General features: G+C 38.4%; 2 protein-coding genes across 11 annotated transcripts in view; one reads left to right on the plus strand and one right to left on the minus strand.

Moving 5' to 3' along the window:
• MED12L (mediator complex subunit 12L) overlaps positions 1-27,053 on the plus strand; it is a 313,958-nt gene that overhangs the window by 239,422 nt on the left and 47,483 nt on the right. For 7 of the 9 annotated variants that reach the window (XR_011650864.1, XM_045199938.3, XM_071220599.1 and 4 more), the window contains 15 exons: positions 1,906-2,024; positions 2,679-2,822; positions 3,900-4,063; positions 6,575-6,706; positions 9,914-10,141; positions 11,229-11,370; positions 12,628-12,748; positions 13,099-13,200; positions 13,908-14,021; positions 17,207-17,406; positions 20,153-20,341; positions 21,476-21,550; positions 21,666-21,856; positions 22,966-23,127; positions 24,971-25,082. Coding sequence is in view for 8 of the 9 variants with exons in the window: in XM_045199938.3 (XP_045055873.2) it covers positions 1,906-2,024; positions 2,679-2,822; positions 3,900-4,063; positions 6,575-6,706; positions 9,914-10,141; positions 11,229-11,370; positions 12,628-12,748; positions 13,099-13,200; positions 13,908-14,021; positions 17,207-17,406; positions 20,153-20,341; positions 21,476-21,550; positions 21,666-21,856; positions 22,966-23,127; positions 24,971-25,082 (2,195 nt within the window). In the remaining variant the exon portion in view is untranslated. The remainder of the gene's footprint in view (positions 1-1,905; positions 2,025-2,678; positions 2,823-3,899; positions 4,064-6,574; positions 6,707-9,913; positions 10,142-11,228; positions 11,371-12,627; positions 12,749-13,098; positions 13,201-13,907; positions 14,022-17,206; positions 17,407-20,152; positions 20,342-21,475; positions 21,551-21,665; positions 21,857-22,965; positions 23,128-24,970; positions 25,083-27,053) is intronic. The other 2 variants (XM_071220598.1, XM_071220597.1) reach the window with 2 other exon arrangements.
• P2RY12 (purinergic receptor P2Y12) overlaps positions 1-27,053 on the minus strand; it is a 47,705-nt gene that overhangs the window by 17,265 nt on the left and 3,387 nt on the right. The gene's annotated exons all lie outside the window — the stretch shown is intronic.

Genomic DNA, 27,053 nt, shown 5'->3' on the forward strand with positions numbered 1-27,053 from the left:
TAGGTGAATGTCATTAAAATAAAGTATTACATTGACAACCACCACTATTTTTTAATATTTTTCTTTGAAAGTGAATATAAATTGCCAAGAATCAATAGTATCTTTTTTTATAGAGATTTTAAGAAGTCAGCTCTATGTAAGTAAATAGTTCATCAGCATAAACAAACAAAGAGGATACATTTGTGAATTCTCCTGAAGGGTCTACTTCCTCATGTCTGTTATTTTTATGTTTCTGCTTGGGGCCCAGGGAGGACTAAATAACTATGTCAACTTCAATTTTAAAGCACATTATAGCCAACACTGTTGATGTGAGCTTTCAGCCTTGGATTGGCGATATTAGTAAATGAAAAGTTCAAAACTTGGATATTTTAAACATGCTTATGACCCATGAGCAGCTATACTTGAAGGCAGATTTTCGCATTTAATTTGTAACTTTGAAAATATATATCAAAAAACAAGTAGGTTTAATGAACTTACTAATTCTCATTTCTGTGTTATTGTTGGTGTTATTTGATAAAGGCGGCCCAGTCTTATACTTCACATTACTCAGCACCTTTTAATTCTGTTCACTCTGGTGTGGGGGTTTGGTTATTTGTTTGCTGCAGGAAATGAAGACCAAATAGACGGGGTTTTTATTTGGGAGGAAGGCACTGAGGACTTAAACTATAATTGCTTATTATTGAAAGAGAAGTATCTTTTCCTCTAATGTTAGTTTTTAACACCATTACATTGGTCATTAATAAAATCCATTTGGGTTCAGTGAAATCTTTCTTGTGTCTTTAACAGAGGTGTGTAATAACCTTTGTTCTCTGAAATTAAACTTTTCCGAATAAGATATGAGGGATTAGGCGCACACACACACACACACACAAACCCTCATAGACGCAACACAGGTGAGTACCAGAGGCACAGGGGGATGGGGCAGGCAGAACAGGGTAAAGGGGAGAAAAAGGTGTGAGTGGAAGTGCCCTTGTTAGAGATCATGTAGTCCAGCCTTTCCTTTTTGTTTCTAGGTTTGTCTTTGTAAATACATATATTCAGAAATCTTTAAAAACAGGATCTAATTATTTCTTGGATGTTATCTTTTAAATTTGTAAGAAGAACAAGAGTCCTTCTGGGATAGCAGTATTTATAAACATTTTTATTGGAATTTTTTCAAACTTCTTTATGCTAAATTGATTAAGTGAAACACCTTCCTGATTATATTCTTTTCGACCCCTAAAAAAGTTAGGAATTGTATAAACTTCCTTTTTTTATGAACTAAGCTGTTTGAAGAAAATACCATAGTAAGTCTCTTAAGAAGATGCCAGTGAAGCTTCTTCTTGTATCAGAATGAGCCTGGGTGATTTTTTCCCCCTTCATTGCTGAGATCATTCTATCTCAAAAGTCAGTTCATTAGAAATGCCCTTGCAGGGGTTTCTCCTAGTAGCCGAGATCTAGAAACAGTGCACCGTAATGGGTACATAGATGGTGGTATACAGTCTGTTATGGGAATACCGCCCACAAGTGGGAATTACCAACTTCTAGGACAAATTAAAACTGCAACAACAAGATGTATTAACCTCAGAAACACAGTGTTAAATGAGAGATGCCAGATAGCAGATGTATATATTGTATTGTTCTGTTCATACAAAGTTTCAAGGTGGGCAATGTCCATCTAAGCTGTTAGAAGTTGGGATCTTGTTCCTGGGGAGTGGGGAGTGACTGGAGGGGCCCGATGCACTTTCTGGGGTTCCGATATAGGACTGTGTTTGAATTTCATCATCTGAGTGTGTTTACTTTTTATAAATTCATGAAGTTTATGTACTTTTTCGTGGGTATGTATGTTCCAATAAAAACAGTAACATTAAAAAGCCAAGGTTTCTGTTCAGATGAAACTAATGTGTTTACTGTGTGTTTGTTTAGGTGGAGATGAAGGACAAAAAACCAGGAAGAGCAAACAGGAAGCATTTCCAACACTGGAGACTGTGTTCACCAAACTTCAACTCCTTTCGTATTTTGATCAGCATCAAGTGACATCCCAGGTAGCCATTTAACACTGTTTATTATGCATTTGGAATAGTCATATTTACTTAAAAGTCTTTTCTGCAGTATGTGTTTCAGGTCATAGTTGGTTTTAATACATATTTGTTGGTTTTTAAAACATATTTGGGAGCATCTCAAACTGTTGAGTAGTTCAGTTTGAAGTGTCAGGTTGTCACTCTCAGAAGAATTAATTTTTATTATGAAAATATGTTTACCTCCTAAAAAATATCACCATTGTTTAAAACATTCCTAATGCAATACTTATGTTATTACATTATGGTCCTGCATTGCTATTAATAAGGAAGAAATCTGTTGATGACAAGTAAAATACTATGCAATTGAGAAGAAACTTTTAATGTATAAAACCGTTGATATGCAAATATATATTATCTGGAAATTAATTCTTATACTTGTTCTGCCTTTAGGATAGTTATGTCTAAATCCTAATGGTAATTTGGATTATTTCTTCAAATTATAGTTATAGTAAAGAAGTCAATTTGTACATGATTTTGGTTTCTGTAGAAATGTTTTAACTTTCTTCTAAGTAGAATCACATAAATTCAGATATATTAGTAAAAAATTAAAAGAACTTAATAAGTAAAAGATTACTTGGAATACTGGTCTTAAAATAATTTTCGCTTTTGTTTGCACAGATCTCTAACAATGTGCTGGAGCAAATCACAAGCTTTGCCTCAGGGACATCCTACCACCTCCCTCTGGCTCACCACATTCAGCTCATCTTTGACCTCATGGAGCCGGCCCTGAACATCAATGGACTGATTGACTTCGCAATACAGGTGTCAGAGAGACACTGCTGCTCTCGGTTTTAGGGAAGCAAACCTACCAGGCATCATGCAACTTAAAATGAGACACCCAGTGTGTTTTCGAACGATTGAGACATCCTGAGTCAACAGTATCCAGCTAGCATTTTAATTGCAGCTATGTTAATAGTTTTCAATTAAATAACTATAATACTGTGCTAAAATACATAGTAGTCATTTTAAAATGAGTGTTTTCGGGGTATTTTTTAAGATCTTATTTATTTTTGGGAAGAGGGGAAGGGAGGGAGGAAAGGGAGAGAAACGTGCGTGTGCGAGAGAAGCACCCATCGGTTGCCTCTCCCACGCCCCCAGCCAGGGACCTGGCCCACAACCCAGGCCTGTGCTAGACCAGGAATCAAGCTGGTGACCTTGCAGTTTGTGGGACGACACCCAACCCACTGAGCCAGATCAGTCAGGGCTTCAGGGTGCTTTTTTTTTGTCTTTTGCTACTTTGTTTACGGAAGGGCAGAAGTTATTTTCCTGCTTATTATAGAGTATATTTTATGTTAAGAGCAAAAAAATTAAAATCTTATTATTTGATTTTTCCTGCTATATTTCTTGTACATGTACTTGAATTTATTTATTATCTTATATTGTTAGTAAATGAAAATGAAAGTTGGTTTCTATTGCTTGTTCTGTTGGAGGTGTTAGCTTTCTTAATAATAAGAAACTAATGATTGAAAAATCTCTTTTTTAGTCAAAAGAAGGGACAAAGGAGGGAAAAAGTGAGAGGTAGGATGTTCTCTGCAATTATTCAGTCTAGAACTTCAGACTGCCTTAAAGTTTTGGTAACTGCTTCCTGATTGCATGGGCCATGGTTTCTAGACAAGAAAAACTCCATTATTTGATAAAGAATTAAAAATAAAAAACCATTTTAGTTTACTGGGATGAGTTTTCTGAGACTGGTTGTATATGTATATGGTCCTGGAGCAGGATAAAGGGTAAGATCAAGTATTACTAGGATAACTCAATATACACATGGTTTTTAAAAATAAATGTTTTCTTATTTGCTGTGGCAGCTACATTTTCATTCAATCTTTTCTTTCGTTGCAGCTACTGAATGAACTGAGTGTTGTAGAAGCCGAACTGCTCCTGAAGTCCTCCAGCCTGGCAGGAAGCTACACCACGGGACTCTGCGTCTGCATTGTGGCGGTGCTCAGGCGGTACCACAGCTGTCTGATCCTGAATCCCGACCAGACAGCCCAGGTGTTCGAAGGGTCGGTATATACAGTAACATCATTCTTTTACCCACTCTATAATGTATAGCTTGGGATGAAAATATTACAGTAGTTTTAAGAGAAAAATAGTACTGGTGTTTATTTCTATAAAAAGATATAACATAGCTAAAGAATAATTTTTCAAGAAAACATGTACCAAAGGAGTTACAAGCATGAAAATAGTATGTTTTTCTTAATAAAGTGTGATTCCCTTCCTCCCTTTCTCTTTTCCTTTCTCCTTCTTGTCGTACATCCCTCCCCCTAGTTTCTATGACTACAAGCCAGTTATTTATAGCACTCTGTCATCTGTGCTACCGAGCATCATGGGTAATTTTGAATGGTGCATACATGACACCTTCTTTGTCCGTAATTTCAGTTTATATTCTGAGAATCCAATGCCAAATAAGCTTTGCGTGCATTGTCATCTTAGAGATTTACTTCTTTATTTTCATTTTTTAAATAAATTGAATCCCTCTTCTGATAAGACAGTCTGGAATAAGTGACCTTCTTGTTTCTTAGTCTTTTGGTTTGTGTTAATTGTAGGCTGAGGTTATCTCTACTGCTACCACTAGTGAGCTAAATAATTACCTAATATCCCCATTAGAGACTGAGGCTTATAGAGACCAGAGAAGTATAATGAGCTCTCAAAAACCCTATCCTAAGCTCCTTTTTGTCCACAGAAGACTCGTTTCCCAGGCTTTAGAGTTTAAAAAGGCAACCTGTATTTCTTTTTCTTCCATTTTCTGACTGGGCTCAAAAGACACATGGTCCTTTGGTTCTATAGTGTTCTTCTGTAAACTAGTACATGTAATCAATTTTCTATTCTAGAGTGACATCCACTTAACAGCACCTTTCGGGGTGGGGGGAGGAAGCGCTATTGCATTAATTATACACATAGATTATTAAGTGAAACCTGAAATATCCCAGGTAATTTTAAATGTGAGAAAGTATGTTAGAATTGAGGAAACAGAGGACAGTTTAATAACATTCAGCTACCCTGTAAGGTTGAATAATCAATACCATTTTACAAGTCAAGAAACTGAAACTCAGGCTTGTTAAAGGAAGTGCGTGGTGAGGTGATACAGCACCCAACGTCACAGAACTACATCTCCCAGGTTTTCTGTACTTACACAAATGAATATACTGAATCTCAGTGTAAAATGTTTTTCTTACCTATAGCAAATGAAAACAATTGAGAAAACATTGACTGTTATACTCTTGATGCCTGGCAAACTCTCAATAAATGTTTATTTACAAGTAATTATTTGCGTTTTTAGATTATGCCCAGAATTTTTTTGTTTATATAGTTAACAACCAAATGAATCTAGTTTTCATAATTGTGTGACATTTTTGATGTAATTGACAGCTTTTATCAGCTTCCTGGTGGCCTCATCTGCTCCTGTCATTTTACCGGGTTTGGGATACTATGTTGCCATTTCCTCACACACTTTGCTGAGTTCACCTCTGGAATTTGTGATTCCTCCTTGGCCTTTACACCTAGGCTCCCTCTGGCTTCACCCAGTCATCTCAATAGTGGAGTGAGCTCTGGCCTGGGAGTGTGGAGACCTGAGCTCTCCTCATGAATCTGCTATGAACTAGCTCTTTGCCTGTGAGCAGGTTACATTAACTTTCTGAGCCTTAGAACCCTCTTTGTAACATGAGTAAGATGAATCAGGTGATTTTTAAAGCCCATTTTAGCTTTAATAATCTGAGTCATCTATAACACTACTGTAGGCCAAACCCTGTAACAGAATACAAGATGGTAGTGGAATCAGACTCACAAATAGGTCGGTGGACCACTTTTGTTTACTTCTGTGTTGTATGAATTTTTTTGTTGTATGAACTATGGCCAAAGAGATCATAGTTATGATTTTGGGAAAATGGCAGAGATTGCAATAGTAATGGTACTTTTGAACTGAAATACTTACAGAGAATGTCACTAAAAAAGAAGGGGGGATTAAATTCTTATATAAGATAAACTAAAGTAAATTTTTTCTAGTTTGAATAAACAAGGAGAATGTGACCTAAAACCATGAATTCACCAGGTTTATGTGAGAACCAACTCATGGTTTTAAAAATGGATTTCATAGATTTACTTATTATTTATCGGTCCTTAACAAAGAAGTAGATTCGGGGATCTTTGAAAATTCACTGAATTTATGAAATTTTTACTAAAGTAAGATTCTGTCCTTCAGCTTTCTCTTTGTGTTCTGATCATAGCCACTTAATTGATGGATTCATCAATATATACCTTTTGTATGGAGGAATTTCTATTGTTTCTTGTTGTTAATGACATTTTTGAAGTTTTAAAAAAAATACCTAGTATTTCAATATCATAATAAACTGATATTTGACTCAATTATTTACTGTTGTGATGATGATCAGTGTCAACAATCTGGTATCTTTTCTTACACAAGCGATACAAGGACATGGTCTCACTCTAAGAGATCCGAACAGGAGCGTGTATATTAGACAAATGTGCAGCTCACTCCCTCACATGCTTTCTCCTAGGCTGTGCGGTGTGGTGAAGCATGTTGTGAACCCCTCAGAGTGCTCTTCCCCTGAAAGATGCATCTTAGCCTACCTCTATGACCTCTACGTGTCCTGTAGCCACCTCAGAAGTAAATTCGGAGACCTCTTCAGGTGGGTAGAAGAAAATCAAAAGAACAGACATGGGATTTATACCTCTGTGTGTTAATGACTGAACCAATATTGTCATCCTTTTTAATAATGAAAGTCAATCATCATTGTATCTGCCTGAATTCATATTGATTCCTTTCATCGTAGCTATAACTTCTTATCACAAATGCATGTTTAACTGTGATTGCAATTTTGAGATAAACTTGAGAGAAAATATTCGTATTTTGCACTAGCTCTTACCTCACTTGGAACATTGTTTCCCCTTCTCTCACTTTGTTTGGTTCCCTGCTTCCTTTACCACCCTGTTTCAAACAGCATCCCTGACTCCCTTTCATTCTCTGCATCTTAGTACTTGCTACCCCCACAGCTAGACACGTGCTGGAAAATATGTACTTATTTAATGCTATTTCAAGGAAATTTAGATTATCAGTTGTAGGAGTCGATAATAGCCAACAAACTGAATTTAGAGTCTAGAAGGAAATGAGGAAGGCATGATCAGCCACTCCGGTCTTCTTTGCTCTCTCGTGTCTTGCATCCCGTTTGTTTGCAAATCCTGTGACCACCCTTCACGTTCTGTGACTGCCACCGTGGTCATCTCTTGGTTAGACCATCGCGCAGTTCTGACGGTTTTCACTGCCTGCCTCCTTGACTCTCTTGAGCACATGATCAACATATCTACTAAAATCATCCTTTAAAAAAAGAATAATAAAGTTTTCTAATGTCTTCTTATCTACTTAGACTAAAGCCCCCAAGTGTTTAAGTAGCCTTTGGGATCTACTGGATCTGATAGTCTCTTCTTCCGCTTTTCCCCTGTTCTGTTCCAACTGTGTGTGCCTCCTTACTGGTCTGCAGACGCTCTGAGCGCCCATCTTGGGGCTTTTTCACTTGCTGTTACCTCTGGTTGAGTTTTCCCTAGTTATTTGCATGTTCACTTCCACACTTCATTGATGCCCCCCCCCCCCCACTGCCCTCCCCTTTACTCTCTGTCATTCTTTGAACCTTAGCACTTTACTAACTCCGGTAAACTATGTGTTTGTTTATAATCCATCCCATTCCTAGAATGGAAAAGAAAGCAGAAACTTTTTCTGTTTTCTTTACTGCTGTATCCCAGGACCTGGAAGAGTGTCTGGCTCATAGTAGACACTCATAAAAAATATCTGTTGGATAGAAGATATTTACAAAGATACCATGATACTTTGAATGGTTTCAAAATAATCCCTTATAGAAAGTTGGAGCACATCTCAGGAAACATCTTGCCACAGAAATGACGTAACAGTAGTAATACCCTGTGTTCTGCCGTGTCTTTACAGAGCTCTTTCAGTTTCAGTTGACAGTTTTTAGAGAGCTTTCTCATCCATGACACGGTTTATGCAACAGCGCTGTTTTCACTAGCGAACTTCCCAAGAGCCCAAAGAGCCTGTTTGACCCCTAATGCTCCTGCAGAGTAGTCCAAGTGTATGAAATGAGTTAACTTAAGCCATTCACACTGGCTGTGTGGACATTTAGGACACCAACAATGAACTGAGGGGCTACTTAGAATCAGCACAGTGGCGCATCACAGGGTGTGATACCATCTAAAGTTTCCTCGATTAAAGAAGTGGAAGAGATGCCCTGGTCAGGTGACCCGGTTGATTGCACCCATACACCAAAAGTTTGCAGGTTCAGTCCCCGGTCGGGGCGCATATGTGAAGCAACCAATCGATGTTTCTCTCTTACATCGATGTTTCTCTCTCTCTATCCCCTCTCCCCTATTCCCCCTCTCTCTCCTTTCCTTCCTCCCTCCCTCTCTTTCTTTCTCTCTAAAATCAATAAAAATATCCTTGGATAGGGATAAAAAAAGAAATAAAGTAGAAGAGAAATGCAGCTGTCTCAGAAAACGTGGAAGTCAGACATTATTTGCAGTTTGGGATTGAGAAACATGGTCAAACAAAAGCCAGGTACACAGAGAGATTTCTGTTAGTAAGCTATTAAACCAGTGTTAATAATTGGATCTGACACCATGTATTTGGGAGGCACACAGCATATTCACATCAACCTCTGATTGAGCGGCTGCCTGTGCCAAGCACGGCGCTGGGTTATTTCCATTAAGATCTGTACTCCTCCCAACAACCCTGGGAAGTGGAAGTTATTTTTCCTATCAACAAATGATTGTTTTTTATCCTGAGTTAATAAATGATGAAGCTAGATTTGGACATAAGTCATTTTGGCCTTGGTGTGTGTTGCTCTCATTACTGTATCAGGTTTTTTGATACATGCAATTTCAGAAGGAAAATACCTGAGTTATTTCCCTTAATTCCATATATGCCTGCAATAGAGAGTGATAAGAATTTGAGAGTGACCTAGGTAGCAGCTAGCTCTTTATTAAAACATAGAAGCTCACCTGGAAAGAATCTAATAAATGAAATAGGAAGCCTAGAAATGAAGGGTGAGGAGACTTCACCATGACCCATAGAGTTCAGAAAAGTTAGGCAACCCAGGTTGGAGGTTGGAGAGAATCAAGTCAAGAGGAGTCTCTATGATGATAGAAAATTAGGGGCTGAATGTTATGAAAACTAAGAAAGAAAAGTAGAATTCTTTTCATTTCTAAAGACAGGAACGAATAGCTTGTTAAAATAAAGGGGAAGTTGACTAAAATAGAGGAAATGCTTTACTATTTGCCGAAGTGTGTTTCATTCAACACTCAGAGGTGGAGGGAACCAGGGATGTGGAGTTAGGGACGGAACCAGCAAAGAGCAAAGTTTGTTTTTGTTTCACTTTTAGTGGGAAAATGAAACAAATTAGGAATTACTGCTAAGTGAGAATGAAAGAAAAGTTGAGTAGAAAATTGGCAAGAGTAGTTAAGACAGAAAAATGGAGGTTTTAAAAGCAGTGAGGACTATATAATTTCCAACATTTTGAACAGGTCCTGACTCCAGATTGCAAATTTATATCCTTCTGTGAAAAGATTTAGACAGTAATTACGATTAGTAACCAAATGTCTTATTCTTGTTTTGTTCTTCAACTCATTCAGCAACTATTTATTGAGCAACTACTACATTCCTGGCACTGTGCTCAGTGCTGATTATCAAGAAATTGGTATCAAGAACTCACAATGTGAATCTTTTTTAGGAATACATTACAGTTGTTGACATTTAATTTGTCCTTAAATGAACTAACTTTCTAGTTATTCTAGGTTGTTTTTATTTGTAACTCTTCTTCTTGTAACCTCAGTAGTGCCTGTTCAAAAGTTAAGCAAACCATATATAATAATGTGATGCCTGCCAATTCTAACTTGCGATGGGATCCGGACTTCATGATGGATTTTATTGAGAATCCTTCAGCCCGTAGCATCAACTACTCAATGCTGGGCAAGATCCTCAGTGACAATGCGGCCAATCGCTACAGCTTCGTCTGCAATACACTCATGAATGTATGTATGGGCCATCAGGATGCTGGAAGGTGAGCTGAGTTACCCTGGAATTTAGGACTAACCACACAGTTGTTGCTTTGGCGCTACTTTGAAATTAACTTCTTTAGTAATTACTTATGCTGACGTTTGGACGTTGTTTGCTTTTATTTATTTTTTTATCCTCAGCCGAGGACATACTTATTAATTTTAGAGAGTGAGGAGGGAGGGAGAAAGAAAAGGAGAGAAACACTGATGTGAGAGAGAAACATTGATTGGCTGCCTCCCACGCATGCCGCATCCAAGGACCAAACCTGCAACCTAGGCATGTGCCCTGACTGGGTGTCAAACCTAGGACCTTTTCTTGGTTTATGGAATGACACTCTAACTAACTGAGCCACAGCAGCTAGGGCTGCTTTTTTTTTTTGCATATTTTTTCATTCCTGAATTCACCTCTGCTCTATACTATGATTTCCTTAACCTGAGAGACAAAAACATAAACAATAAAAATAAAAATTACCTATATTTTGAAAACACTATATCTAGGCCTACCTACATTAAATTTCTTTAATTTTTTTGTTCTTTTTTTTTTTAACCAGTTCATGTTTTGTCTCTTTAATCCTCACCTAATGATATGTTTTTATTGATTTTAGAGAGAGGGGAGAGGAGGGGTGGAGAGAGAGAGACATTGATTAGTTAACCTCCCATACACGTTCCAACCAGGAACCAAACCTGTAACCTGGGTATGTCCTGAATGGGAATCAGTCCCTGGACCTTTTGGTACACGGATGATGCTCCAACCAACTAAGCAACCTGGCCAGGGCTAATTTTTTTGACGCGCTTAAAAGTTAATTGTGTAGGTCAGATTCGTTCACAGAACTAAAAATATGCTTATTGACATCTGTACTGATTATTGTTTGTTGCTCACCAGCATTAAACAGTAGAAAGCATTTGAAGTCATTTACTTTTATCTTCTGCCTTAGATTCTACTAGGTTATTTGTCAAGTGAGCATTATATATTCTTGAATATAAGAAATGAATAACTCACTTGATGATAGTGAAATACGTGTTCATTAAGTATGTCACAGGAGTAGTTCTTTTTGTTACTTCCTGCTACGGATATTCTTTTTCTTTTTTTAGGATTAATGACATAGCCAATTTCTCCTCTGAGCTGACGGCTTGCTGCACGGTCCTTAGTTCAGAGTGGCTGGGAGTTCTGAAGGCTCTTTGTTGTTCGTCAAATCATGTGTGGGGGTTTAATGATGTACTTTGCACTGTAGATGTAAGTGTTCTTTTTCCTTTAAAAACTCAACTGCAATTAAATATTTGATTTGTGAGGAATTGTTTTTAATTGGCTCAACCCTTAACTGAAATATTGTAAAATAGTTTTTCCTTCTCACTCCGAGAGCAGTACACCAGAGTGTGGTTGGTTTTGCTGTGTGGCATAAGAATGTGCAGGCTCGATTCATCGGTCATCTTTAGTGGTGGTGTCTGGAAGTGATGAAGAGATGCCTGTTACATATCACACATTTCCTCAAATATCAGAGTGCATGCATGATATGTGAATTTCCTAAAAATCCACCTTGATTCTTTATTTTTGCCTATCATTTCTTTGTGTAGTATATGTTAATGTATCATATATGTAGAACCATCTTATACATTTTAAAAACTACCTTCCAGTTGAAGTTGAACTTCTCAGTTCTGATATGTGAAGATGGGTTGGACAATCCTATTCCATTCATTCTATGACTACCGAAGATTCTATACCTGTAAAACTCCTACCCGTGGCCTGCTTTTCTAGACAGAAAAGACACACATTGCTGTCTTTAACATTGTTCCTTCACCTCTTAGTTGTTTTTACTATACTTTACCTCTGAGCTGTTAAGTGAGGTGATCTTCGTAAGTTGCTAACCATAGTCCCTGGCATATACTACAACTCAATATAAAGGATGCTATTACAGATTTTTTAAATTATTATTTTCTGTCAAAGTCTTGTGAGTTCTGTAAAGGTAGAGGTTTTACTATGAATGAATTTTTTCCTCTTTTCTCTCTTTTTAAACTTTAGGAGTCAGTTGTAAATTTTCAGCGTTATTTTTATATCTAATTTAATTATATTAAAGACATACTATTTGTTACTCCTAAAAAGAACTCCCAAACATTACCAAGGCTTATTTTTCATTTAGGGCTTACTAACGGTTGCCCTTCAGTGACAGAGCATACTGAGTTCTGCAGAAAAGCTTTATTCCTGCTGCATTTTTTAGGGACTTCTTTATTTTTTTCTTTTTTATTGTTTTCTTTTTCAATTATATGTACTCAACATAAAGCTCAGTATCTTCTTCTGGCATTGGGGTGTGGGGAAACCTCATTCCTTGTCTTATAAAGTAGAAATAGGCCTAGAGGATAATAATCATGACAAGTTATTTCACTCATTTGGGGATTGGAGACCTTGTTGGTGTTGCCTACATTCTCTTAGATAGTAATCTTAGATGTTACTTTAGAGGATGTTAGGTATTAAAACATGTCAATGTTTTTCTTGAAGGTGAGTGACCTTTCATTCCATGATTCATTAGCTACTTTCATTGCTATTCTGATAGCACGACAGTGTTTCTCCCTGGAGGACGTCGTGCAGCACGTCGCGCTCCCCTCGCTCCTCGCAGCAGGTGACGGCATTTGTTGTTTGATTGTGGTCTCGGTGGGGTGGCTTCTAAGAAAACCCTGTGAGAGTAGCGTGTAAGGGTACGTGCGTTGGGCAGCGGTGTGGCATCATGGGAAAGACGACAAGATTGTACATTTTGCTCTACACAAAGTGCCATGAATCCCCATGGATGTTAGTGCCCATTTTTGAGGAAGCATGGACATCTGGGTTTCTCAGAAAAGCATGGCCAGTGCCTGACTTTATACCATAAGGAACATTTATTTATTTATTCTAGAAAGTATAGCTTAATAGGAAACCTGAAGATATGTTCTTGAGTATGTTAGAGAACTTGCTTTTAAAACCCTTCTTCCCTAGCGTGTGGAGATGCGGATGCTGAGCCTGGGGCGAGAATGACATGCCGGCTCCTGCTTCATCTCTTCCGAGCTCCCCCGGCCTGCTTATTACCTCAGGCAACTGGTGAGCTGAGCCCTGAGAAATCTGTGATGACATTTTCATTTGGAGCTGCAGGTTCTAAAATGACCAAGTAGGCTGTCCATTCTGTAATTTCCTCCCTGCCCCTGGTGGGCCAGCTTCCGGGCGAGAAAGGGGCGCAATGATGCCACTGACAGGGCTGTCGGCACCTCTCCCTTATGTCACACCTGGATGTATTGAGAAACTCAAATCCAGAGTAACAAACAATAAAAATACTTTTGCTCTTAGGCCAACCCATGCTGGGGGGCAGTGTGATCCTCTAACACACTACGCGTGTTGGTATGAACCACATCACAGCAGCTTAGGGTCGTGGTGGTTCATTTACTCTTTTACTCAGGTAAAAGGAGTAAGGTGAGCTGGGCATGTTAGTGAAGTCTGTTCCTAGAGATCATTTCCATATTGGGGGGTGTGTGTGTGCGTGTGAGAGACAGCATAAGTGTATGAAAATCCTACTAATGTTTTTGACACCTCTCTCTCTGGAGCAAAGACAGTATTTTAATAATCGAAAGAAAAGCTTAAGTAAGGAATACTGGCAACGTTTCTTAGTAAATCCATGAAGCATCAGTTAAAGCTAGCTAATGGCAATTAAGCCCCCACAGTCTAACAGTGAAAAGCCCTGCCGACTGTACATGGTTACAAAAGACTGTTAATGATGGTGATGAGACGTTAAGGGTTTGTTGTTACTCTCATAGGCAAACCTTTCCCGGGAATACGATCATCTTGCGATAGACACCTCTTAGCTGCTGCGCACAACAGCATCGAAGTGGGAGCAGTGTTTGCTGTTTTAAAAGCAATTATGATGCTTGGTAAGACTATCCTGGTACTAAGCTTGGTTAATCACCAGAAGTTTAACTCGATTTAATATTATTAGAAATGTTTTTGTTGCTGTTGTTGTTCTCCTGGAAAAAAATGAGTTGGCTTTTCCCAAGTCCAAGTTTACTTGGAGTCTGAGAAGTCTGGCCCTTCCTACAACACGGGTGGAATTTAAATATAGCACCTGTGTTTGGTGGTGTTTTAACTGCATGCTATCTCATTCTGATGTAATATCGATCCTCCACATCCTGGGTTGTTTTGCCTTCATTTGTTGGCATAAGTCACACTTTCTGATGGATACAGAAGGCTCGGTGACCTAACCAAAGTTTTAAATTTCATGTTATATTCCAGGAGTAAAACACCAGAAAACCTGGGTTGTAATCTTAGTGTTCCTGTTTCCATTGTGACCCTGAACAAGTTTATATCTTTGTACTTTAGTTTTTCTTACTAATCAGGTGATAATTGCATTGATTGATATTACTGATACATCAATATTAGATACCACTATTTTTTTATATATTTCATGATGTCCAAGATGTCGTTTATATTCTTACTGGTTTCTATCCCCTGGAATGGTAGTACTGCCTTTTCTATCCATCCGCAGTACCATCCCTTATGACTTGTTTATCCTATGATCAGTCAGGAGAATGATTGGGAGTCTTGAACTCACACTGCCTAATTCCAACTTCGAGCTCCCTCTGTTGGCCTTCACTACACAAAAGTTGTCTCTTATGTTCTGAAGGAGTCCCCTTTGATTTGGGTAGAACTTACTGCATGGATAGGAATTGTCTGATGAGTCTTAAAGAACATGTTTGAGGATATACCCTTTCTGTTTATACTCCTACGTGGGACGTGTTATTTGGTGGTGACAAGGGAGGAAAAGCAGGGTTCTCGTAAGACAAATAATTAAGTTCATTTAAAAATATCTACATATACACATATGTATACACATTATGTACATCTACAAGTATATAATATCCCTGTTAAACACCCATGAAGTCTGTAGCAAAAACAGAAAGGTAGAGTCATATGGAGGGGTACAGCCTCCTCTGAGCTCAGGAGCCTATAGTGTTAACAGCCAGCATTAAATGGTCATCTCAATAAGTAAAATTTCTGCACTTTGATGATATTTGGAAGGATAGATGGGTTGTCAATTCTGTTTAATTAATAAAAGTAGAGACCTTGAAGTCAGGACTCCCTTTTTTTACTGTGCTGTTTAACATTCATCAGAGAAACTAAACAGATTTTCCATAAACTAATGTTGGAAGTGTGCCTGCATAAGTCACAGATATTTTAATAGCAGGAACCAAAATGAGTACAGTGTAGACATTGTCCCTTTGATTTGAATGACTGGTTTGATTCCAAGTAAAATTGGCCAACCTGTTTAAATATCTAAATAACCATAGTTTACTACCTATGCATAATCACCAATTCATTTTTCTTTGATTGCCTCTCCTTAACCTTTTTAAATTGGCCTCAGTTCTTGTAGATTGTACAGCCTCATAAGCGCTGGAAGGTTCTCCAGGTCTGAGAGGTCAGGATTGGGCAGGTTGAGTCAGCGGAGCTTTGGGCCAGGCCCTCACTGAACACTTACTTGTTCTAGTGTCTGTATGATGGCAGACGGTCCTGGTGTGGCCTCCACAGCACCCAAACGTCTAAACTGATTTGAGCGTCTCCTACGCTGGGACTCACAGAGATTCTTGTTATGGTTTTTGGCTTTTTTTCTTGCAGAACTTTTAATTTATCTATGTCACATGTCCTAACCACTGTTTTCTCAAGCCCTTGTCCATTAGGACTTATTTCGAGTTCGGGAGATAGGACTGTTTTATAGAATTTGGGGTCTAACGTCTACAGCAGTTTTACTTTAAGTTGTAAAAGTAATGATTTGTATTACCAAAGCTGGGAGAAGGCGTGTGAGATTTTGTATATAGAGAATATGGCCTTTCTTTCAGCTCCTAAAGAACTCTGATAAATTAAATAAACTTCTGTGGGTGAAGTGAAATTGGTAGTTTTCGTATATTTTAATGAGAAGTGTATGATAAGATATAGCAGGATACTGGTGAGTTGAAGTGTATTTTTATTCCCCTCATCATTTTAATGATTCTATAAGTAAATATTCAGTAAGCAATTCTAATTTTTCAGATTTTTTCAGCAGAGTCAGAACCTTTTCTTGGTTGACCTGTGGGTTTTTAAAGACTTTTTGGCACTGACCTGGGCTTGGTTTCGCCCAGAGTGAGGCGGTGAGGGCCTCCTGTGAAATCACTTGGTGTTAGCTCTGGGACATGTTCTCTCTCAAGGCTTATGACCCTGTGGGTAAACAGGCAAAAGTTTGGAGGCACTGTGTCATTTGGCGGTCTTTATTACCAAAGTATTTTATTCTTTTTTTCCAAATTATTTTATCTTTCATCTTCAGAATATGATAGTTATTTTTCTCTCACAGTTAGAGGTTTCTTATTTCTAGATATTCAACCACTGTGCTCAGTTTTCCCCCCAGAACTTTTTTTTTATAAGGAAAACACTTAACTAAGCTTCATTTTAGTTGAGGGTAGTAGAGACTGATGAGATGAAGTTTTCTGATTTGGTCTTTATAGAGAGGAAAGTGAAAGGCATGGGTTATTCAAGGAATGCCCTATTTTCCGGGGCTTCCTTAGTATGCATTGCCCTTTTCCATTCCCAGGGAAATAAATCTCTCTTGTCAAGAAGTTGATAGTAAGGTGGGCTAAGGCAAAACTTTTCTCTTGACCTATGGATAGAAAATAAGTCATTGTAAGAGAAGAAATGGAAAAGGGACATCTTGAAGGGTGAGTAACCCATTTTTTCCTTGTTTACAAGTCAAATGAATCTGAATACATTTATGCTTGAAATATTGGTGAAATCAATGTTCTGTGATTATTAAGTGTGATTCATAATCGCCTTTCCAAGTTTGGTGAAAGCATACTTAATTCTGTAAACAAAATAAAGATTGAGTCTTGAACTTGCTTTTTTCCTCATGTCTGATGAAACTTGTCTGGGTTCTCGCATTTATCCCCTTGATCCATTCTCTTCATTGCTGAACTACTATGCAGTAATGATACCATTCACGTACTTGAAGCCCCTGGAAGCTTGCCTCATTTACTTTTCAAATACTTGGCAATATTTTGAACTTGTGTGATTTTGCTTTTGTGATTCTGTTATTTAGGAGATGCCAAAATTGGCAATAACAGTGTCAACTCTTTAAAGAATGATGACTTCACCGTGAGGGGTTTACGACGTGATGGGAATGCTGATGATATCTGGACTGCCTCACAAAATTCAAAGTCCTGTGGGAAAAGTATTTCCATAGAAACTGCCAATTTAAGAGAATATGCTAGATATGTACTGAGGACTATCTGTCAACAGGTATTGACCTCTCAGTTTGAATATGTAACTGTCCTTTTGGAAAGAGATTCTCACTATTGTACAAAACTTGTACATAGGTAGACCTTTTCTTTCCTGCTAACTTTGTTTTGAAATAATTTCAAATTTGCTGAAAAGTTGTAATAATAATAAAGAATTCTAGTATATCCTTTATACAGACTCATTAACTTTTTACATTTTGCCACATTTGCTGTATAATTGTACGTGTGTGTGTGTAAATGTGGTACATATACTTAAAAATTTTTTTTCTGATCATTTGAGAGTAGTTGGCATACATTATTTTTTTTTTACTTTTTAATACTTCAGTGTTTATTAACATAAGCAAAATATAGTTTAAAACATCAGGAAATTTAGCATTGGTACAGTAATTTTTTCTCACCTATAGGCCACATTCCAATTTTGTCAATTGTCCCAATTATGTTGGATTTGTCTGAAGTTTCCTGTAGATTAGCTTCAGATTATGCATTCCTGGCCAAGATACTACAGAAGTAATGTTGTGTTCTCCTCAGGTAATCACATCTGAAGGCACATGATGTCCATTTGCACCTCATTGGTGATGTTAATTTTGATCAAGATGTCTCCATTGTATGATTTCTCTACTGTATAATTATTTTTCCCCTTGCAAGTAATAATCAGTCTTTGGGGAGACACTTTAAGACAACGCAAATATTCTCATCAAACTCTCTCATTCTTCCCTAAGGGAGAGCCTACCCTTATTTTTTTCCCCTTATTTATATTTATTTATTTTCCACATGGGTTATAATTTACTGTCCTTAGTTATTTTCATGTTCAAATTGTCCCAGATTTTTCCAGTGGAAATCTTTTCATGTTGGCTGTCATGTTATTTGGACATGTCTTTATCTTGGGGTTTTTTTAGTTTTTTGTGTGTTTGTTTTCTTTTTTTAATTTATGTCTCCTTTTATAGTTTCTCTGCCCCAGACCTGGAATTACTCAGTCCTCAAAAGAACCTTGGTCTTAGTTAGGCAAGGATGGTATTTAGAAACCAAGGTCAGCACTGTGTATGCTCATTGCCATGGGCCATGTGTGTTCATTGCTTCTAGGCCCTTTCAGCAGACAGAGCCAATAAAAAAACATCTACATACATAAATGTGTGGGTAAACCATGAGTTCATACTGATATATTTAATACCATTTCAACCCCACAAAGTTCTTTGTGTTCCCCATCTTCCTCAGTAAGAACCCCTACTCCCAATAACATTAACCCATTTACTGTTTGCTTAATTCTACAGTATACCTGTAATAGTTTCAGAATTGCTACACTTACAACACAAGGAAAAACAGGCCTACTAAAAGGATTTGAAGATTTGTTTATCATTCTTCCTTAAGGGTTTACAGTACTGTATTAAAAATTCATTTGGATTTTCTCCTTCAGTGTGTATATGTTACTTGAAACAGAATTGATTTTGTTTCTGTTCACACTCAGTTTAGATTTCTTTCTCCCCCCCAGCTCTGTCTTTAGAATAGCATGCTTCCACACATCAGCTATGCAAAAAGGTGTACTCAGTGATGAGTTCTGTCTCCCTTACCCCTTCTACCCTTTATTGCTCCCTGCCTTAGGTGATCGATTTTATTATTTTCTGGTTTAACTTTTCGTGTCGTTCGTTCTTTCTTTCTTTCTTTCTTTATTCTGATCAAAAGAATCATGGCATAACATATATACTCTTTTTCACTTTCCTAATGTTGACAGGGTCATGTTTTTATTAAGGTATATTGTAACTATGGTAAAAGTTAGCTAAATAGTTGTATAGGTATTTAAGAGGGTATTGAGTTGTTCATTGATTCTCAATTGTGAGGGCACATTAGAATTACCTGAGGAGTTAAAAGAATTTTTTTGATGCCTTAAAATGTGACTGATATCTGGCCTCGCTCTCTAAGATGACTTAGTTGATTTGTCGTAGGGCCTGGGCTCTGGAATTTTAACAGGACAACTGGACTTGAGCCACTGGTATAGTGGTTAAGAAACAGGTTTTGCTTGAAACAGTTTGGGTTCACATGGGTCTCAGAGACACTTGGTGATTTCTTACCTCATTTAATGTGAGTTTTCCTTTGAAAAAATGACGAAGAAGAGATGATCGGAGTTTAAATTGGTAGAAACTCTCTGGAGGCCAATTAGTCATATACATTAATAGCCTTAAATTTTTGCCATACTTGGTGACCCAGCAGTTGCACTTCTGTGACACTGTCCTAAGAAAATAATTATACATAGGACAGATGTGCACAAATATTTATTTATAGTAATATCAGAAAGGGAGAGACTTTTCTTGAATGTTATATCATGTTCTATTCAGTAAAATATAGTACCATGCATTCCATAAAAATGACATGCTGTGATATAGACTCATTGCCCTTATAAAGCAAGTTAAAAATACTGATTACAAAATAGTTCCTAGAGCAGGAATCCATTTTCCAATTGAAAACATATACCAGTATTTTCCTTACTTTCCTTAATTAGCTTTCTTTTCTTTACTTTTTTTACACATCTGTGTTTTAAAGTTTTTTTAGCCAAGGTTTTACTTTGTGTTTTTAAGAAGTTAAAATATTAGAAATTTTGTTTTTAAAACTTTTGCCACCATTTTTTGTCTGTAATATTTTATTAATGGGAAGATTCCCGTCTGCTTTATATTCCATTGTGTGCCATGAACTTAGTACCTATTACGTATGCCTGTCGAAGTCTATGCCAGCCAGTCTAACTGCTGTATTATTTTTAGGAATGGGTAGGAGAACATTGCTTAAAAGAACCTGAACGATTATGCACAGACAAAGAACTCATACTGGACCCTGTGCTTTCAAACATGCAAGCACAGAAACTATTGCAGCTCATTTGTTATCCTCACGGCATTAAGGAATGTCCTGAGGGGGACAACCTGCAAAGGCAGCACATTAAGCGCATTCTGCAAGTGAGTGATGATCATTGAAAGGTCGTGTTTCTGTCACTTGACACATTCTTTGTAGTTCTAACCAAAATTACGGTCTCTTTTTATCATTGCTAACTAATTCTTCTCAACTAATTCAGATTTTTATTCTCCCCATTTTATTTTCTGTGTTACTGCCACACTTTATGGCTGGCTAGCTATAGGTAGTAGATACTGCAAATTATGTGCAGTCATTACATAAATATTGATATTTTAAGTCAGTACTATAATTGCATGAAAATAAGCTTTGTGGAGGGATTGTGTTAAATGTCTTATTCAAAAAATATCGAAATCACTTTGGAATAGAGTCACTTAGATAGATTTTGAAGGAAGACATGTTTATCTTAGTTATTTCTAGTGCCCAGCTGAATGAGGCACGTTATTTTAATGTTGCTATTTATTTCTTTGTGTGTACAATGAATCTGTGTAATAGATTTGGTGGCAGCCTTTTGATCCATGTACCCATTATCAGAAAGTAGAGTGTTCCTGTGAAACCTTTTGTAAGTAAAAATGGTAAAAAATGAAGAGTCAATTACCATCGATTTATATGGAAAATTTTTTGAGCATTCCCAGACCCCAAATTTAATGCATTTATGTCTTTATTTCATTTACTGCGACCAAAATGCTTAATTATGTTCATCTTATGCTAAGTTTAGCACTCTTACAAACTCTCGCAAGCTTTTCTGATACTGTAAGACCCACTTTGCTACTGAATGTACAAAGGAGATGGAGGAAGAGCACAGGTGCCCACAGGCATGGTTCAGAGCGCAATGGCTGGAAGCCGAGCGTGGTTCCCTGGGAAAGAGCTTCACTGGGCCACCCTCACTGCTCGGGGTGTCTGTCTCTATGGTGCCTCACTGCATAGCAAACACTGACTGCTCTAATGCTATTTTCACACTCTTCGGATTTCCTTCTGTCAGCGAAAGCAGGTATAATGTAGGTCTTTTGTAGAAGTAAAGTGGCCTAACACAACCTGTTGAAAAGCAGAGGATACCTGTAGACCCCTTTACTGTATATTGTTACTCTACTCTTCTTTGAGATAGGGAATACTGCAGGGACTTACTGTATTTTAAGACGTGCTTAATATTCCTAATGTCTTTATATTTCCATTTTCCCCAGAATCTTGAACAGTGGACACTGAGGCAGTCCTGGCTGGAACTTCAGTTAATGATTAAGCAGTGCTTGAAGGATCCTGTAAGTATATCTGAAAATCACGTGTATGTGTAACATTTTACAAAAAGCAAAAACATGTTGGTGTTTAAGGATAAAGTAAAACATCTTTTTTGTGTTTTCTTGTGTCTGACACTAGGGCTCTGGTTCGGTGGCTGAAATGAACAACTTACTGGACAATATTGCCAAGGCAACAATAGAGGTATTCCAGCAGTCTGCCGACTTGAACAATAACTCCTCTAACCCTGGTATGAGCCTCTTCAACCCCAGCGGGATTGGAAACACTGACACGAGTAGCCCGAGGCAAAATGGAATAAAGACATTTCTAAGGTATTTTTCCTGTAGTTTTATTACTCTGTTGTTAATTTTCCACATGTAACAGGGTGTTTTACTTGCATAATGTAGTATTTTTTTTTTCATGAAGCTGCAGGAGTGAGAAGAAAGTAGTTGTCAATTGTCATTATTTAATAATATGATAAAGGGTAACCCTGTGGGGTGGATGATATATTAGTGTTCGAAATAGTAAGTTAATGAGGCCGGCTCCTTGGAACCACTGATGACATATTCATGATGGATTAATTTCCATAGTGTCCCTGTTCAGTGGTGTATTCGTTATATACTCTGTTCAGTGGTACTCTGAACCTGAGTACCACTGAACAGAATATATAAAGAAGTAACCTGAGTGGTATTCTGAGGCTACTCTGTTCAGTGGTATATTCTTTATGTAGGAAACAGTTTTTTCTGCCTTCTTTATTCATTGGCAGTTTTACACAAATGATAATCATGAAAGGCAGATTACCTTGTGTTTCATCATTTTGCCAAATGGACATCAAGGTTGTTCAACCTTTTGATGCCTGTACACCACACTGGAAGAAGAAGAGTTGTCTTGGGCTACACATTAAATGCATTGCAACATATAATCACAAATCTCATGTTTTAAGTAAATTTACGATTTTGTGTTAGGCCGCACTCACAGCTATCCTGGGCTGCGTGTAGCCCGCAGGCCGCAGGCTGGACACCCCTGGACTATAAAGTAAACCAGTGAATTCTAAAACTTTAAAAACTGGTTATCGGTATGCCTAAACGTAATCAGAACATCCCATATCTTAACCATGACAGAAAAGTGTACTGGTTGTTGGACAAAAGGACCATTGCTAATCAGAGAGCCAGAATCATGGAAGAAGACTTTTATAGATTAAAAAACAAGAAGTGTAGTTATAGTGTCCTCCCAGAAGCCCACCTGTCGTTGCCTTCCATAAGCATGAGTGGAAGTGTGTGCAGATGTCTGGTATTTGGCAAGAGGAACAATAGTATAGAAATGAAAGGGAAATTTCAGAGTGATCAGTATGTCTTGTGCATAAAAGTTTTACATTGGCTATAACCGTGAGAGCAGAGAAAAAGGATGCCTCCCTGGCTGTAACGCGTGTTTCTGACTCCAGTTCCTCTGAGCGCAGGGGCGTGTGGCTGGTGGCCCCCCTGATTGCCAGGCTGCCGACCTCTGTGCAAGGAAGAGTGTTGAAAGCTGCCGGGGAGGAGCTGGAGAAGGGACAGCACTTGGGTTCTTCTTCCAAAAAGGAAAGAGACAGACAGAAACAGAAAAGGTATGGCTGGCAGGTGTGCCTCCTGTGTAAGATTCTGAAGAAGAGCATCTTGCTCTCTGCAAACTGGCGTGATCGCTGCACCCTGAGTTACTGAAATTTTGTTCTTAAATGAAACTTAAAGTATTTTGTTAGGTAAGGCACTGTCCTTACCAACTTTCAGGTTATAACATACCACGTAAGTTCTCAATTCTGCATACCCAAATCACTGCTGAAGTACTGAAAATACTGACTTCTTAGCCCTACCGCATACCTCCTGAATCAGATCTGCATAGCCACTTGGCCCCTATATTCTACTTTTAATTCCTATTCCATTTTTTTAGATATTTTTGTTTAAAATGCACAGAATTGTTTCTAGTTCTGTCTTATTGGACCCTGAAATAGTTACTAATATTTTTAGCATTTAAGTCTCTTGTTGTAGATTAGACATTAAAACTTAATAAACCACAAAATTTAACGGTTTCTTAGTTTATTTTATGCCCTAGAAAAGATCTTAAATAATTATCTTTGAAAACTGACTATGCTGAGGAAGTCTAAAACCATATTTAAATGTGAAAACGTGATGAATTTAGCACTATAGCATAAAGAGAAATAATGGTAATTTCTTCTATTTAAAAAAAAAAATCGAACATACAGGCCTCTTTTCCCCTGTTAATAACATTTTGGTAGCTGCCATTTATTGAGCTCGTACAAAATGCCAGCCCCTGCATAAAATGTATTTCGTACATTCTCGAACTTTTAAAATCTCACAGCAATCATGCAGTAGGTGCTTTTATTATACACTTTTTACAGATGAAGAAATTGATGCACTGAAAAGCTCAGTTAATTTCTTACGGACACACCACTAAGGAAATAAAAAGCTGGGGCTTTAACCCAGGTGGTCGGGCTTCTAAGCCTGCCCCCTAGACTCCAGTCCATTTGGTAGGTGTCTACCTACCTTCAAATGTATTTTCTTGGTTGCCTGATTGTTTCGTCGTGTTTACCCGCATTCAGGAACCAGCCAGATGACTCAGCTCACTTCTCAAAGTTCATTAGCTAATGGGTGATTGTGTGTCCGTTGCCTCACGTGCCACAGAGAGGACAAACGGTATTAAAACATTTCAAAATGGCCCTTCCCAACTCAATCTCTCTCAGCTCTGCTGATACGAAATGAGGCAGATTGAAATATTTTGGCCTCAGTCTCCTTTTAAGTTTATCTTTCCAGTGTAGCAATTAGTTTATCAGTATGACTTATTAGTTGTTCTCTAATAATTGAAGAAGTCTTAATAGAATTCTTACCAAATGTCTTAAAACGCCTTTACAAGTCAAGCCTCTGAGCCTGGTGGGACTCGGCACTACAAGTCACCAGCAAACACTGTTTGGGGTCCTCAGACCCCAGTGCTAACCTCAGCCCTACCAATAAATGCCGCACTCTTTGGTCTTAAGAAATGTGCTGAAAAATAAAACAAGCACAACAACTGGGTAGGCTTGGACCTTAAAACAAGAGTTTTGTGTGAGAGTAATTTTTAAATTTTGAATTTTACTGTGTGTATTAATTGATATTGCTTCCTATATGTCTTTTTAAATGCAGCTTACTGATATAAAATACAAATCCTCTTCTCCATGCACCCCCCTTACACGCTCATTTGCAGTATCAATTTATGCTAGTTTTGGGAGTGCCTTCAATATTAAATTATCCAGAAGCATTACAGTGGCTTTTAATATAATTAGTAGAGATATCATTTAACTCTCCATTTCCTAATAGTCAAATAAATATGAATCAATAACCCAAGGGCAAGGAATTGGTGTTGCACAGGAAGTAATCCATTCTTTCTAACTAGGTCTGCTGTTATTACTTCCTTTGTAGTATGTCTCTTTTGAGTCAACAACCATTCCTCTCACTGGTTCTTACCTGCCTTAAGGGACAAGATGAACAACGAGAAGGCCTCCTAACATCCCTCCAGAATCAAGTTAATCAGGTAAAGCAGCGGTCCCCAACCTTTTTGGCACCAGGGGCTGGTCTTGCGGAAGACACTTTTTCTACAGGCCAGAGTGAGGGGGTAGTTTCGGGGTGGTTTCTGGATGGTTCAAGCGCATTACATTCCAGCTCACCTCCTGCTGTGCAGCCCTGTTCCGAACAGGTGCAGACCCATCCCAGTCTGCGCCCTGGAGTTGGGAACCCCTGAGATAAAGTAGAGTAGAGAATTAAGCCCAGCAAATATCTTTCCAATGGCATTAATTTGTTTTCCTTTCAAATAGTAAGATTAAAGTAATAAGGACACACCACGATTTGATGAGATGTAGGGAGGCATAATCCACGCCCTGTTCTCCTACCAAGCATTCTAGTCTCCCCAAGATTAACAATTTTATATTATTATGCATTGGATAAAATCTAGAGGCTATAAAAGAAACATTTTTCAACATTCCACCTAACTTTGGCATATCTGCTCCTCGTCTGGCCCTGCCTCAAGGGAGGGGCTCTGGAGCAGCCCTGTCCCCGTTGGCCTGGCAGTGAGACGGGAACAGAGCTCCAGGTCCTAACTGGCTTCCGCATTATCAGGCAGGGTCTCAGCTTGAGCCCTATAGATTCAGAAACTCAATTTTATTTTACTGCTAGAGCCAGACTGATGGCGGTCAAGTGTACAAGGTACTCATTTAGAAATCAGAAGTCATTTTGGTTCTTTTATAAAGAATGTGGACTTTGCCTTTCTACCAGCTACAATTCCCCTGGCACTTGCACTCTCTGTACCACAGGAAACTAGGGACCACATTAGACATTGGAGATCATGGACTGGAGTGGAGTGGTTAGATGGTGGTGTGGGGTGTTTTATCCTGCTGCAGAGCCCAATGGAGCCCTCCTGTGGTGCCGTGGTTGTATGACACCATGCTTTTCCTTTGAGTGGTGTAGATGAACAAGGACACTTGGTTCTCCTGTGGTCTCCTACCGTTGGATATGACAAATCTATTCTCTACACGGCAGCCAGAGTGATCCTTTTTAAATGTGAATCACTATGAACATTAAAAAGGCAACAAATTCACAGCTATCAACAGCTGAATCCAAAAACAACCCAAACAAACAAACTAAGCAAACAGCCAGAACAGGAACAGAATCATAGATATGGAGATTATTTGGAGGGCTATCAGCTGGGAAATGGGAGAATGGGGAAATGGTATAGGGAATAAGAAGCATAATTGATAGGAACAAAATAGACAGGGGGAAGTGAAGAATAGCATAGGAAATGGAGAAGCCAAAGAACTTACATGCACTACTCAGGACATGAACTCAGGGGGCAGAATTGCTGGAGAGAAGAGGGGTACCAGTTGGAGGGGGCTGAAGGGGTAAAAATTGGGACAACTGTAGTAGCATAATCAGTAAAATATAAAGTAAAATAATACGTCACCTATTTTTTTGGTAACCAAAATGCTGAAATGATTCTTACTACAACTAGAATAAAAATCAGAGGCTGAGCCTATAAGGCCACACATGAGACGTCACTGGCTCTCACTTCTACCTTGATTCCTACTAGTCATGGCCTTGCTCGCTCCACTCTTTTCATGGTGGCCACGTGGATGTTCCTCGAACTTGCCAAGCAAATTCGCATTGCAGCGCCTTTGCATCTTTTCTCTTCACCTGGAAGGCTTTCCTCTCACATATGAGCATGGTCATCTCCCTCACTTCATCGGGCCTCTGCTCAGATATCACCTCCTTCGGGAGGCCCTCCATGATCACTCTAAAAAATAGGACTGTGGTCATTCTCTATCCCTTGTCCTGCTTCATACCATTTGTTACACCTGATTTATTGTGATTTGTCCTGCTCCTTGAATGTAAACTCCACGACGACTTGTGTGTTTTGTTAGCTGTCACGCACCTTTAAGTCGTCAGCCTTGGGAGATGGGGGAAGTATTCTTCTCTTACCATGCAGTGTACTTACAGGTCATCTGTTGGGGCT

This window comes from Desmodus rotundus, chromosome 2 (assembly GCF_022682495.2).
Source record: "Desmodus rotundus isolate HL8 chromosome 2, HLdesRot8A.1, whole genome shotgun sequence".
In the NCBI taxonomy this organism is placed as follows: Eukaryota; Metazoa; Chordata; class Mammalia; order Chiroptera; family Phyllostomidae; genus Desmodus; species Desmodus rotundus.